Source organism: Branchiostoma belcheri, unplaced genomic scaffold (assembly GCF_001625305.1).
Source record: "Branchiostoma belcheri isolate BF01 breed outbred unplaced genomic scaffold, Haploidv18h27 scaffold27, whole genome shotgun sequence".
NCBI lineage: Eukaryota > Metazoa > Chordata > Leptocardii > Amphioxiformes > Branchiostomatidae > Branchiostoma > Branchiostoma belcheri.
Window position 1 is genome coordinate 24,889 of NW_017803876.1, and position 14,229 is coordinate 39,117.

General features: G+C 42.9%; 1 protein-coding gene and 1 non-coding gene across 6 annotated transcripts in view; both read right to left on the minus strand.

Moving 5' to 3' along the window:
• The window catches only part of LOC109472304 (protein phosphatase 1 regulatory subunit 12B-like), a 79,001-nt gene that overhangs the window by 5,389 nt on the left and 59,383 nt on the right, over positions 1–14,229 (minus strand). The window contains exons 3-4 of one of the 5 annotated variants that reach the window (XR_002140359.1): positions 12,792–12,934; positions 5,355–6,499 (exon numbers count right to left, since the gene is read on the minus strand). Coding sequence is in view for 4 of the 5 variants with exons in the window: in XM_019771986.1 (XP_019627545.1) it covers positions 6,035–6,499; positions 12,792–12,934 (608 nt within the window). In the remaining variant the exon portion in view is untranslated. Of the gene's footprint in view, positions 1–5,218; positions 6,500–9,960; positions 10,942–12,791; positions 12,935–14,229 lie in introns of those variants that run through there. The other 4 variants (XM_019771986.1, XM_019771983.1, XM_019771985.1 and 1 more) reach the window with 4 other exon arrangements.
• On the minus strand, positions 14,035–14,106 carry Trnah-gug. The gene has a single exon. It is a non-coding gene; the product is annotated as a tRNA-His (tRNA).

A 14,229-nucleotide genomic window follows, 5' to 3' on the forward strand; every position in this document is an offset into this window, starting at 1 on the left:
AAGTATCAACTATAAGATGAATCCATCTTCTTTTTTACCTTCGTCAAGAAGGTTATGTTTTAGGTAGCGTTCGTGTGTGTGTGTGCGTGCGTGTGTGTGTGTGTGTGTGTGTGTGTGTGTGTGTGTGTGTGTGTGTGTGTGTGTGTGTGTGTGTGTGTGTGTGTGTGTGTGTGTGTGTGTGTGTGTGTGTGTGTGTGTGTGTGTGTGTGTGTGTGTGTGTGTGTGCGCGTGTGTGCGTGTGTGTGTCGTGTCGTGTGTGTGTGTGTGTGTGTGTGTGTGTGTGTGTGTGTGTGTGTGTGTGTGTGTGTGTGTGTGTGTGTGTGTGTCTGTCTGTCTGTCTGTCTGTGTCTGTCTGTCTGTCAAGCGTCACTATCCTACCTCTATCCTAACATAGAACGAAAATATTTTATCATTCAATGTCAATTAGCACATAATTTCTTGATCGTCATCCGGATGAAAAAAATCGTTCTTCCTAATTAAAACTAAAATGGTTTAATTACCTTGTACATAACGGATGTGTATCTTCCTTATGTTACATATGACTGAATAATTTGATGGCGCCCACTTAATTTTTTAACATGAAACACGAAACTTTTAACATTCTCAACTTTTGATGGTATCGAAATGATTATGCTATTCTGCTGTCTTCTTGAGATGAACAAGTATCCAGGTGCCGCAATTTTCTTCACAGCCAATTACCTCCAGACGTTTCATCAGCGGAAGTCGTTCAACCAGTGAAGACGCAGCCTGACGTGACGTCGCCAGCTGTGCAGCACAAGAACTTTCTTAGCGATACAAACTGCAAAATAATGTTAGCCGCACAAGATTATATATTAGAAACAAAAAGATTCTAACTGTATGTGTCTTCTGGGATGGGAGGTTTGTTACTCACGCGAGGTCTCATGTATTTTTAAATGTCTTGTAAAATATTTTCTTTCATTGTAAAAGTGACTGCGAGAATATAAGTTGTACCTAACTTGAGTTCGCAGTCACTTAGTCCACGTCTTTTCATTTGTAATCATCGTGTTTCTGAATAAGAAAATCAAAAAAAAAAAACTTTCTTAGCCTCCTGGGCAGACTTCTTGGAGCGGGGGTGGGGAGCGTTAGCCTGCCCTCTGTCAGGCGTCGGGAGGCGGCTGGTAAGAGTAGAAATTGGCCAAATAGAGACTAGATAACATGCCAGGGGAGCGTTAGCCTCTATCGGGCCTCGGGAGGCGGATGGAAAAAGTAGAAACTGGCCAAACAGAGAGATAACATGCCAGTGGAGCGTTAGCCTCTACCAGCATTCTGAGGGAGCTTTAGCCTCTATCAGGCGTCGGGAGACGGCTGGAAAGAGTAGAAACTGGCCAAATAGAGACTAGATAACATGCCAGGGGAGCGTTAGCCTCTACCAGCATTCTGAGGGAGCGTTAGCCTCTATCAGGCCTCGGGAGGCGGCTGGAAAAAGTAGAAATTGGCCAAATAGAGAGATAACATGCCAGGGGAGTTGGTCAGGTAGAGTGTACAGTTTGTCGCACCTGGGTGCTACTCTTTCCAGCTAGCCGCCTCCCGAAGCCCGGCAGATGATAGGGAGCGTAATCTTCAAGCACTGTTTGGTGGCTGCAAAGGCAGTATCCATTTGCCAGGCAGTTACCATTTGTAGATACCAGAACAAATAGACAGCCTGGTAAAAACGCCTAAAAACACGCCAAATTAAGCAGATGCCTAAACCTTCCAGAGTAGGGAAGCGCTGGTTCCCCAATTTTTTTCCTCTCTTTTTCTTACCACTCCTCGCTTACAGCTCTACCACCTACGAACAAGGCCCACAAAGAAACCGCCGCCCTAGCCGCGTTGTAAAAACAGACCCTGCCCCGCTAGAAGTCGGCACAGGAGGCTAAACTTTCCAGCAGTTGTTGGCAATGGCTTTGAGCTGCGACTGCTTTAAATCCACGGTTCATGATCACGGGTTTATACGGTCTGTGCACAATGGATGGAAAACGCCAGTTTGTCTAATAGCAGCGATGAATCCTTGGAAAGCACTGTCTTAAACACATGAATCAGTATCACGTTTTATAAGCGTGTGGAGTCTATGTATAGTTCTGACTAGGCTATTTGCGCATAGGGGCTCCCTATGCTGTGATTTGGACCCCCTATGCTGTGATTTGGACCCCCTATGCTGTAAATTGGACCCCTATGCTGTCAATCTTTCAACCAGCATAGCGGGGTGTTTTGGGGGAGAGAACCTTCATAAATCTTGCATAAAATGAAGCTATAACTTAAGAATGAAGCTATAGCAAAGGGAAAACCTTATTAAACTTCACAAAATCTGTCCATCAATAAGCGAGAAATAGTGTCTCAGGGGGTTATGAGTTTCAAAATTTTTCAGGAAGAATACCACACCCCCTGCTGTGGTGATGTTTTTCCGGACTCAATGCGCGACTTGACTTGTTTATTTTTATTTATTCGTTCGGCTGTAAAAAGACAAATTGTACAGCCAGGGCAGCCCAACTAGCCAGACAGCTATTATTAAGAGCTTGCCCTGCTGACAAGACAAACATTGACACGCACGATACAACAATACAATACATTAACGTGGAGAGGTCAGGGTCATACACCTAGGCTTATAGGGGTCGCCTAGAGAGTCCCATAGCTTCCTTTTGAAGGAGGCAATAGTGGTGGCAGTGCGAAAGTTGTCCTTCTGTACCTGACCCCTACGCTGTTACAAAATTCTGGTGAGAACCCTGCTTTGTAGAGAACACGAATCAATATCACGACTGAAAAGCATTCACCGCAACTGCAATACATTATATATTAATATCGAAGATACAATCATTTGCCCGTCTTTTGGCCACATAGGACTATATTCATTATATATTTCATAGACTAATCTAATTCTATATTGACAAATGATAGCGGCACAACGACGAGTTGCACGAAAAACCATGTAATCTCTTTTTTCCATATTTGTTTCTGTATTATCTTGCTATAATATTAGTGATGTGGAAAGCTGCATCTCTTGTAATAGCCGCTAGATATCGCTGTGACAGCTTAGACTGCCTCGCATGTCGATACGATCTGTTCCATTTTTACCTAACTAATTGAGAAGCGAGCACTCCAGGCGCGTTTCTAACTCATTTTTCACGCACCATTCGTCAACTGCAAGATAACGGCGAATGACTGATCATGACTGGTGGTCTGCTATCTGGTGATGCTATATAGGGGTTTAATGCTGGGGTCACATTTCCAAGCCGGGGCCCGGCCGGGCTGTTTCGACTAACGAAAAATCGACACTTTTCGTCAAGAATGTACGTAAATAGTTCCATTGTTGATATTTTTCAACCTTTCTGTGCTTTGTTGCGTTTTATACCATATTTTTCGTTCCAAATGACTACCCGGCCGGGCCCCGGTTTGGAAATGTGACCTAAGCATTAGTGAGGCTCCCGGTAGTAGAGAGATATAGGGCAGGCGGATCGGACAGAAGCTGATAGGAGACGCATATCGCTGTAATGTTGTACTCGTTTCTTACGAGTGCAGAGTTCACTACTGACGACACACCCGGAGGACATAGGCTGGTCTGAACTCTCAAGGCTCGACAGAAACTAGCCTGGGTACCATCCGGATTTTCGCTACGCAACGCTCGAAAAAATCACCTCTTGCACTACCCCATTGATGCCCGCTATGTACATTTCCTGCCTCAGACCTGATTTTTTCGAGCGTTGCGTAGCGAAAATCCGGATGGTACCCAGGCTAGACAGAAACAGCAGTGAGGAGAATGCATCACGAGACTACTCTCCAAGCAGAGGTTTGGGTTTCGGGTGATATTTTTGGCGTGTTTCTAGACTTTTTTAATTGGGGTTTCTTTTTTTGCACTGGAATGACACCAGTGCAAAAAAAGAAACCCCAATAAAAAAGTCAGTCTAAAAACACGCCAAAAATATAACCCATAACTCTGCTTGGAGAGTATCACTAGACCTGCAACGAGTAGTCGTGGTTTGGTATTTTTTAGCAATCGGTATCAACGTGTTATCTATGTAGTCATCAAGTAATTATAAAGGAATACATATTGTTATATTGCATTGTTGTTACGTTATTTTTCTATCAATGGAGTTCCTAATAAACATAAACTAGACGACTGAAATTCTATTTTGGTGTCTGTTTGTCTTGGCAGAATATGGTTCCACAATATAATAAGACTTGTTTCCAATTGCTAGTATTTTTCTACGTGTGCCGAGAAAGACTACTCTCCAAGCAGAGGGTGAAAGGCGTTGGCTTATTTTTAGGTGTTTTAGACGCTTTTGTCGGGCTTTCTTTTTTGTACTAGTATTTTTTTCGCCAACCAACCTTGGATAATGCCTTGCATATGATATTGTCTTGCCAATTTGATACTGTCTTGCAGCCACTAAGACATAGATTTTTTTTAGAATACCAGGACATTTCCATTCGTAGTGTTAATATTCGTCTTTACCATGGTTGTCAACAACGTTAGAACAAAACACACAGGGGATACTTTTTCACCACTTTTATTATAATTTGAAATATTAAGTCGTAAAAAGTAAACTGGAGTAACATTCGAACATTCAACGAGAAGAAATAAACAATTAATAAATGACACGCGCGCACGCCTGTTTACAACGCATGCGCACTGAAGAACGACATCGCTTTTTTTAAACAATAAATACAGAAACGCCTTAATGTCAACATTCTGCGATTCCCACTTGTTTGAATTTGTAGACAGAGAAAACAAAAAAAGGCTGTGTATCCGAGAATAATTTCATCAGTTTGGTGAATGATTCTTTAATTACAACCACTTGTTTCTATTCCAACATTTGTCACAATACACGACGACGGCACACTCAAGTCTTTCCAACTTATTTTTATGCCGCCACCAATGCAGACAAACGCACGGACAACAGACATACTTGTTCATTTTCACTTAATAACTGAGGAATGGTGTGAGCAAGAGCCACATTTCGATGACCGTCTGTTAGTTTCATTGGGACAGTTATGACTGGTTCACTATGCACTCCTGAAGCTGGTTGCTTCATTGCCTTGATGAAGATGACAGGCGGTCGTCTAAAAACGTTGATTCTTCTTAAACAAGTGTTTGTGAATAAAAGAAAAACTTCGCTATTAAAAAAAGTGTTCGCGACATCACACGAGAACCGTGAACGGACATGTGAAAATGACGCCACACTAGTCATCAGGAACCCCGAATCAGTAATTGTTGAGACCGTACAGAGAGAAAGATCCTTAAATTACAAAAGTCTCAAAAGCACTCAGATATTCCATTCCTCCGGATACTAGTAACATCTTTGCCCACCTCACCCCTTCGTCTGGCTGTTAAAACGGGTGATTTCCGTGAAGTCCAATTCCACATCACGTATTACGATGATGGTGGGCTATCATTTAAAAAGCACCCCCCTCCTTCCCACTAACTTTGACATATATGCGTCATTCATAATCATAAGAACGCCAGAGAGCCAAAAGATGCGGTCATGCACTGTACAACGTCCCACAGAAACACGGATGTTGCAGTACCACCGTGCGTCGCCTGATGGCGGTTGTAACCGAAGTACTCCGTTGTACACATGCCACGAGCTTAGTTTTCCCCTCTTTTCCTATGTACAAAAAATAAACCAATAATATTGAAGAGGCCATCTACATCAGGGCATCGTAACCAGCCCTCAACAAGGACGGGGGACGCCACAGACTTTCTGCAACTTACGATGCAATGCTCACCGATTCACGTAAGTGCATAACGTGACGTCACAGAAGCGTTGGATTGCCAGTGTCTTGACAAAGTCTGTATTTGTACAGTAGAAAAGCTGGGTATGTCCAATTTCTTGTGTAGGAAATTACATTCACAGTGCCAGCGGTCTTTTTAGTTAGCCTTGGAATATATATATTGTTGACACGACGATACGAGTGTCTTATGTATGATGCTCTGGGCTCCGGCAGTCCTTCACAACCGTTAGTTCCAAGTCGTGGCAACTACATCGCATTTCTACCTGGACAACAACAAAACATATCTTTACTTTGTATTTTTGTACACTACTTAGGACTCCGCGTCTGCCTCCGATTGTCTCTTCTGCTTCACTAAGTAAACCGAATCTCGTCTGAGCTTCGCCAAAAACCGTTTGGCTGCAATATCCTCATCTTCCTCGTCGTCCTCTTCCTCTTCATCTTCATCCTTGCCATTCATATGGCGGTAATCATCATCATCTTCTTCATCATCATCGTCATCATCATCTTCATCATCGTCGTCGTCGTTTTGTGGGTTATAGAATCTGACAGAGATCCCGGCAGAGTCACTCCACTCTACGGCTCCTCCGTTCTCCTCCTCCCCTCCCAGAGCCCCCTCCTCATCCGCCTCCCCGATAGCCCCCTCCACGCCCTCCACCTCCTCCCGGAACACGCTCTCCATCTCCGCGTCTTCCTCCTCCACCAGCTCCTCCGGAGTGTCGCCGTCCGCGTTCCGCACGCTTCGACGCGCGCCGCTCCGGATCAGGAAACGCGCAACCTGAGGGAGAGAAAAACAACAACAAATTTATCACACAATAAAAAAATAGATAGCCAGTGTTGACACAAGCTCTCCGCTTCGGATCAGAATATGGGCATCCTACGATAAAACATACAAACAAACAAACAAACAAACAAACAAACAAACAAACAAACAAACAACAAATTTATCACACAACCTGGAAAGTAACAATTGCAAAGCAAATGCATAATGTTTACCTTCGCATATCGTCTGCTCTGTTAATTCCTACTCAAACACATTCATACAGTAGTCTAAATCCCTCCTGCTATAAAAATGCAACATGATGTAACCCAACACTAATTAATATGGTGACAGACGTCTGGTTCAGGTCATTGACCGTATTGGTTTGGAAAAGAAGAGGAAACAGAACAAAAGCAATATGTTTTCCTTGGTTAAATAATATAAATAATAAACTTTATATGTCGCGTTTAACTATATGATGACTAGCAGTGTCACACGTCACACGTTAAGAGACTTTGCAACTCGTACGTTCCTTCATTGCGCTGTTCGCCTCTATAACTAGACAATTCAGCAGTAGTGTTATATATATAGTACCTAGCTAAATCCTGCGTGATAACTGCATATTGTACATAGATTTTAATTGTGTAATCGTCTTCGAATATGTCTTAATAGTGTGTTTGCCCATGTTGTTTCATGTCACATTGAAGAGTGTCACAAATCATTGTTTTTAATGCTCTATGTACTATGTAATATTAAGGATGAAATTCGGGTATTTGCCCGCGAAAGTCTTAGGCCATGTTGATTTGATTATATGGATGACATCCTCCGGGAGCCCCAAAACTGATGCGCGCGTGCGATATAAAAAAGTTTTGCAAAAAAAAAAAGTTCTTTTCATTATGAAATCTACGTGTTCATGAGGGTTGAGCAAATGGCACAGAATATGGTTTGGCGAATAATCTAGTCTTCAAGTTCATTTCTTTACAATTTCGTCTTTTTTCGTTTGATTTTGGCATTCTACGACATTGGTATAGTTTTTTTTGTAACTTATGGTATATTTTTGCTCATTTTGCAACTGTTTTGTGTACGATTTACAGTATGGTTGAAAACTTTTTTTTTGGTAAACGGCCGAAAATTCATGCGCGCGCGGATGTCATCCATATAATCAAATCAACATGGCCTTACCNTGCAAATAAAGAAACCCCAATAAAAAGTCAGTCTAAAAACACGCCAAAAATATAACCCAAAACTCTGCTTGGAGAGTATCACTAGACCTGCAACGAGTAGTCGTGGTTTGGTATTTATTAGCAATCGGTATCAACGTGTTATCTATGTAGTTATCAAATAATTATAGTGGAATGTATATTGTTATATTGTATTGTTGTTATGTCATTTTTCTATTAATGGAGTTCCTAATAAACATAAACTAGACGACTGAAATTCTCTTTTGGTGTCTGTTTGTCTTGGCAGAATATGGTTCCACAATATAATAAGACTTGTTTCCAATTGCTAGTATTTTTCTACGTGTGCCGAGAAAGACTACTCTCCAAGCAGAGGGTGAAAGGCGTTGGCTTATTTTTAGGTGTTTTAGACGTTTTTGTCGGGCTTTCTTTTTTGTACTAGTATTTTTTTCGCCAACCAACCTTGGATAATGCCTTGCATATGATATTGCCTTGCCAATTTGATACCGTCTTGCAGCCACTAAAACATCAGCTTGGAGGTTATAAATTTTTTTAATAATACCAGGACATTTCCATTCGTAGTGTTAATATTCGTCTTTACCATGGTTATAAACAACGTTAGAACAAAACACACAGGGGATACTTTTTCACCACTTTTATTATAATTTTAAATATTAAGTCGTAAAAAGTAAACTGGAGTAACATTCGAACATTCAACGAGAAGAAATAAACAATTAATAAATGACACGCGCACGCCTGTTTACAACGCATGCGCACTGAAGAACGACATCGCTTTTTTAAACAATAAATACAGAAACGCCTTAATGTCAACATTCTGCGATTCCCACTTGTTTAAATTTGTAGACAGAGAAAACAAAAAAGGGCTGTGTATCCGAGAATAATTTCATCAGTTTGGTGAATGATTCTTTAATTACAACCACTTGTTTCTATTCCAACATTTGTCACAATACACGACGACGGCACACTCAAGTTTTTCCAACTTCTTTTTATGCCGCCATCAATGCAGACAAACGTACGGACAACAGACATACTTGTTCATTTTCACTTATTAATTAAGTGAGGAATTGTGTGAGCAAGAGCCACATTTTGATGACCGTCTGTTAGTTTCATTGGGACAGTTATGACTGGTTCACTATGCACTCCTGAAGCTGGTTGCTTCATTGCCTTGATGAAGATGACAGACGGTCATCTAAAAACGTTGATTCTTCTTAAACAAGTGTTTGTGAATAAAAGAAAAACTTCGCTATTAAAAAAAGTGTTCGCGACATCACACGAGAACCGTGAACGGACATGTGAAAATGACGCCACACTAGTCATCGGGAACCCCGAATCAGTAATTGTTGAGACCGTACAGAGAGAAAGATCTTTAAATTACAAAAGTCTCAAAAGGACTCAGATATTCCATTCCTCCGGATACTAGTAACATCTTTGCCCACCTCACCCCTTCGTCTGGCTGTTAAAACAGGGGTGATGTCCGTGAAGTCCAATTCTACATCACATATTAGGCCATGTTGATTTGATTATCTGGATGACATCCTCCGGGAGCCCCAAAACTGATGCGCGCGTGCGAATAAAAAAAAAGTTTTGCAAGAAAAAAAAGTTCTTTTCATTATGAAATCTACGTGGTCATGAGGGTTGAGCAAATGGCACAGAATATGGTTTGGCGAATAATCTAGTCTTCAAGTTCATTTCTTTACAATTTCGTCTTTTTTCGTCTGATTTTGGCATTCTACGACATTGGTATAGTTTTTATTAATTTTTTTGGTAACTTATGGTATATTTTTGCTCATTTTGCAACTGTTTTGTACGATTTACAGTATGGTTGAAAACTTTTTTTTTTGGAAACGGCCGAAAATTCATGCGCGCGAGGATGTCATCCATATAATCAAATCAACATGGCCTCACGTATTACGATGATGGCGGGCTATCATTTAAAAAGCCCCCCCCCCCCTCCTTCCCACTAACTTTGACATATATGCGTCATTCACAATCATAAGAACGTCAGAGAGCCAAAAGATTCGGTTATGTACTGTATACAACGTCCCACAGAAACACCGATGTTGCAGTACCACCGTGCGTCGCCTGATGGCGGTTGTGACCGAAGTACTCCGTTGTACACATGCCACGAGCTTAGTTTTCCCTACTCTCCAAGCAGAGGTTTGGGTTTTGGGGGTATTTTTAACATGTTTTTAGGCTTTTTTTTATCGGGGTTTCTCTTTTGCACTGAATTTTTGTTGGGTTTGGTGGGAAAAAAAATTCAGTGCAAAAGAGAAACCCCGATAAAAAAGCCTAAAAACATGTTAAAAATACCCCCAAAACCAAAACCTCTGCTTGGAGAGTAAGTTTTCCCCTCTTTTCCTATGTACAAACAGTAAACCAATAATATTGAAGAGGCCATCTACATCAGGGCATCGTAACCATCCCTCAACAAGGACGGGGGAAGCCACAGACTTCCTGCAACTTACGATGCAATGCTCACCGAGTCACGTAAGAGCATAACGTGACGTCACAGAAGCGTTGGATTGCCAATGTCTTGACAAAGTCTGTAGTTGTACAGTAGAAAAGATGGGTATGTCCAATTTCTTGTGCAGGAAATTACATTCACAGTGCCAGCGGTCTTTTTAGTTAGCCTTGGAATATATATATATATTGTTGGCACGAGGATACGAGTGTCTTATGTATGATGCTCTGGGCTCCGGCAGTCCTTCACAACCGTTAGTTCCAAGTCGTGGCAACTACATCGCAGTTCTACCTGGACAACAACAAAACACATCTTTACTTTGTATTTTTGTACACTACTTAGGACTCCGCGTCTGCCTCCGATTGTCTCTTCTGCTTCACTAAGTAAACCGAATCTCGTCTGAGCTTCGCCAAAAAACGTTTGGCTGCAATATCCTCATCTTCCTCGTCGTCCTCTTCCTCTTCATCTTCATCCTTGCCATTCATATGGCGGTAATTATCATCATCTTCTTCATCATCATCGTCATCATCACCATCGTCGTCGTCGTCGTTCTGTGGGTTATAGAATCTGACAGAAATCCCGGCAGAGTCACTCCACTCCACGGCGCCTCCGTTCTCCTCCTCCCCTCCCAGAGCCCCCTCCTCATCCGCCTCCCCGATAGCCCCCTCCACGCCCTCCACCTCCTCCCGGAACACGCTCTCCATCTCCGCGTCCTCCTCCTCCACCAGCTCCTCCGGAGTGTCGCCGTCCGCGTTCCGCACGCTCCGACGCGCGCCGCTCCGGATCAGGAAACGGGCAACCTGAGGGAGAGAAAAAATAAACATTAGCGCACAACTAGAAAGGTAACGTCGGTGAAGGTCAAACATCCAGATGCGCAAAAAAAAAAGGTTACTCAAGCAACTGGATATGACTAGAGACTTGCAGGAGAAAGACAGTCTCTAGAGCCACAGACGAAAAGTAGTGGATGCTACCTGAAACGTCTGACCGTTTAAAAAAAATTATATCTGCAAAATGTGCTAAATGAAATAAATAAATAAATATCGAGTTGCTTGAATAACTGTTTCTTTGGCGTAGATAGCCTGTGTTTACACAAGCTCTCGGCCGGGAATTAATGACCCCCCACCCCAAGACGGCGGCAAACCTCTGGGGCGGGCGGCCGCCAGGAGCGCGATTTAGTCAGGCTAACAACTAGAAAGGTAAAATTTGCAAAGCGGGAGATAATAAACTTTATATGTGGTGTTAAACTTTAAATCATAAGTTATGGTAACTAGCAGTGTCACACGGGGGTTCTATATACACCCCCATGAAACTCCTTCCTCTTCGCCCCCGCCGTTCTGCTTCGCCCCCGCCCCGTTCTGCTTCGCCCCCGCAAAAAATCTGCTTCGCCACCGTCGTTCCTCTACGCCCCCGGCGCAATTCTGCTTTGCCCCCGTCCTTCTGCTTAGCCCCCAATGGCGGCACAGCTCACAGTCGACACGAAAATCGTCTGCAAAATAACAATAAAGGCTGTGCCGCCAAATTTAAAGTAGCCCATGCTCCGACAAACATTCTGGACCACCTTTCTGCCAAGTGGCGTTGCACAAATCCTTCCCATTCAAAAGTTTACCCCTTCCTCACGGCCCGTCAGTGGTTCTTACGTTTATAAGTACTGGCGGGAAATTTCACTCACGGCTGTACTTATAAACGCCAGTACTTATAAACGTAAGAACCACTGACGGGCCGTGAGGTAGGGGTAAACTTTTGAATGGGAAGGATTTGTGCAACGCCACTTGGCAGAAAGGTGGTCCAGAATGTTTGTCGGAGCATGGGCTACTTTAAATTTGGCGGCACAGCCTTTATTGTTATTTTGCAGACGATTTTCGTGTCGACTGTGAGCTGTGCCGCCATTGGGGGCTAAGCAGAAGGACGGGGGCAAAGCAGAATTGCGCCGGGGGCGTAGAGGAACGACGGGGGCGAAGCAGATTTTTTGCGGGGGCGAAGCAGAACGGGGCGGGGGCGAAGCAGAACGGCGGGGGCGAAGAGGAAGGAGTTTCATGGGGGTGATATATATAGCTATCTGGTTACAAGTATCACATGGAATTCCAAAAGTTCCATAGAATAACTTGGCGAACGCGTTTCGCTTGCGTCTCTTTCGAACATTCGAATACCGGATTCGGGCGTTGGAATTGATGTTGTAACAATCTTTTTTTGTTTACGGACACCAAATATTGGCACATTTCGCATTTTAATGTACTACTAAAATGTATTAAAATGAACGTGTATTCCACACCACCCTTGGTCCCATCCCACCCGCGGGCGTCTGGCGATTCCTTCGGCCCTCGGGCGATTTGCTACCCCACCAACGTTGGCGTATAACAGTTTAAATCAAATCTAACATTATTGGACTCTTGGCTACATTAAATGTACAAGACACAACGTATGTGTCATTACACTACCTTGTAATTTTGTCCCGTTACCTACCTGAGGATGTCCCTCTGCCACCGCTGCGTGCCATACTCTGTATTTAGTAATTTGACCACCCAGATTTTATAATGAAGGCAACTTCTTTTGCTAAACTTTTTTTATACGCACGCTCGCATGAGTTTTTGTGTTCCCAGAGGATGTCATCCATATAGATGTAATAAAATCAACCTGGCCTTGCAAATCGTACCTGAGGGTGTCCCTCTGCCACGGCTGCGTGGAGCGGCGTCCACCCGTCCTCGTCCTGACAGTTGACCTTCGCCCCGTGACGAACCAGCAGCTTCACGAAGTCAATGTTGCCGTCGAGCGCAGCCTGGTGGAGGGCCGTCAGTCCTGCAGCACGGTATAAAGCTCGCAGGTCAAATTTTCTTTATTTCTTTATTTGAATTTACCACATGCAAAAACAAGTGGAAGGGAGGACAAAACAGGTGTATCAACGCCTTTACAAGTTGTCCTCCCAAACCTGAAATGATAATACAAAACAATACGGAACCAAATCAAACAATAAACATTAGACATCAAAAATCAGTAGACATGAAATATACAATTCGGTAAAAATTATACACAGAATTAATAATGTACAAATTATCAAATATCATTATGTACAGAGTAAAAAAATTAATTATGATACTAATGCGGCCTTAAAGCAGTGCATGAGGCACACCCACAAGATGTGGACCAGCATTTTGCAACTCCCTCACAGCATTTATTATAAGTATCTGATACCAGCCCAGAAAAGAACAAGAAACAGTCATGCCTTCAAATATCAGAGTTATCAACCAAGAATTGAGGTATTCAAGAACTCGTATTTCCCCAGAACTATCGTAGACTGGAACTCGTTGCCACCAAGCACAGTTGGGGCATCATCACTAAAAAGCTTTATTTAAACAACTCCTGCAATCAAATGTGCAAAGATTAAGTGTAACAAGTCGTTCGGTGTGATATAGCCAGCTGCCGCCGCGCCACGTGCCTGCGAAGCTGGTGTGTTACGCAGAAGGGCGGTTATACCGGCTATACAGATACAGATACAGATATTTGACAACTGGCTTGACCCTACAGCTATCTGTATCGGTATAGCCCGTATAACCGCCCTTCGGCGTAACACGGCCAGCTACAAGACAAGTCCCAAGATTAAAAGCATCAAACAACAAAACAGTTAAACACATAATTGGCGATGATTATTTTAACTTAGCCTCCTATCCAAACTTCTATAGCGGGGAAGCGCTTCTAGTTCTACTGCGAGCGGCTGGAGAGGCGGTTTCATTTTAAGGGGAGGGGGGCCTTGTCCGTGTTAAAAAGTTTTGAAAAAAATTATTTCACATGAACAAACAAAAAAACATTTCAATTCTGATACTTCTACATTAATCGAAGTCTGTAGTTCATTAAAAAAAGAAGGGTCGCACTGCCGCGACAATACACTCCCACAGCGATATTGCCGTGACCAGGATTCGAACCTGGGTTATTGCGGCCACAACGCAATGTCCTAACCTCTAGACGATCACGGCGAGCTACATGCGACCTCGTTAATCGGCGAGTCAGAACTGTTCAAAGCTAAGAGAAACAAGACTGTTTTGAATATAGCTTCCTTTGAGAAAAACTGTTCACTTTGAGTTCTATCGTTTAAAAAG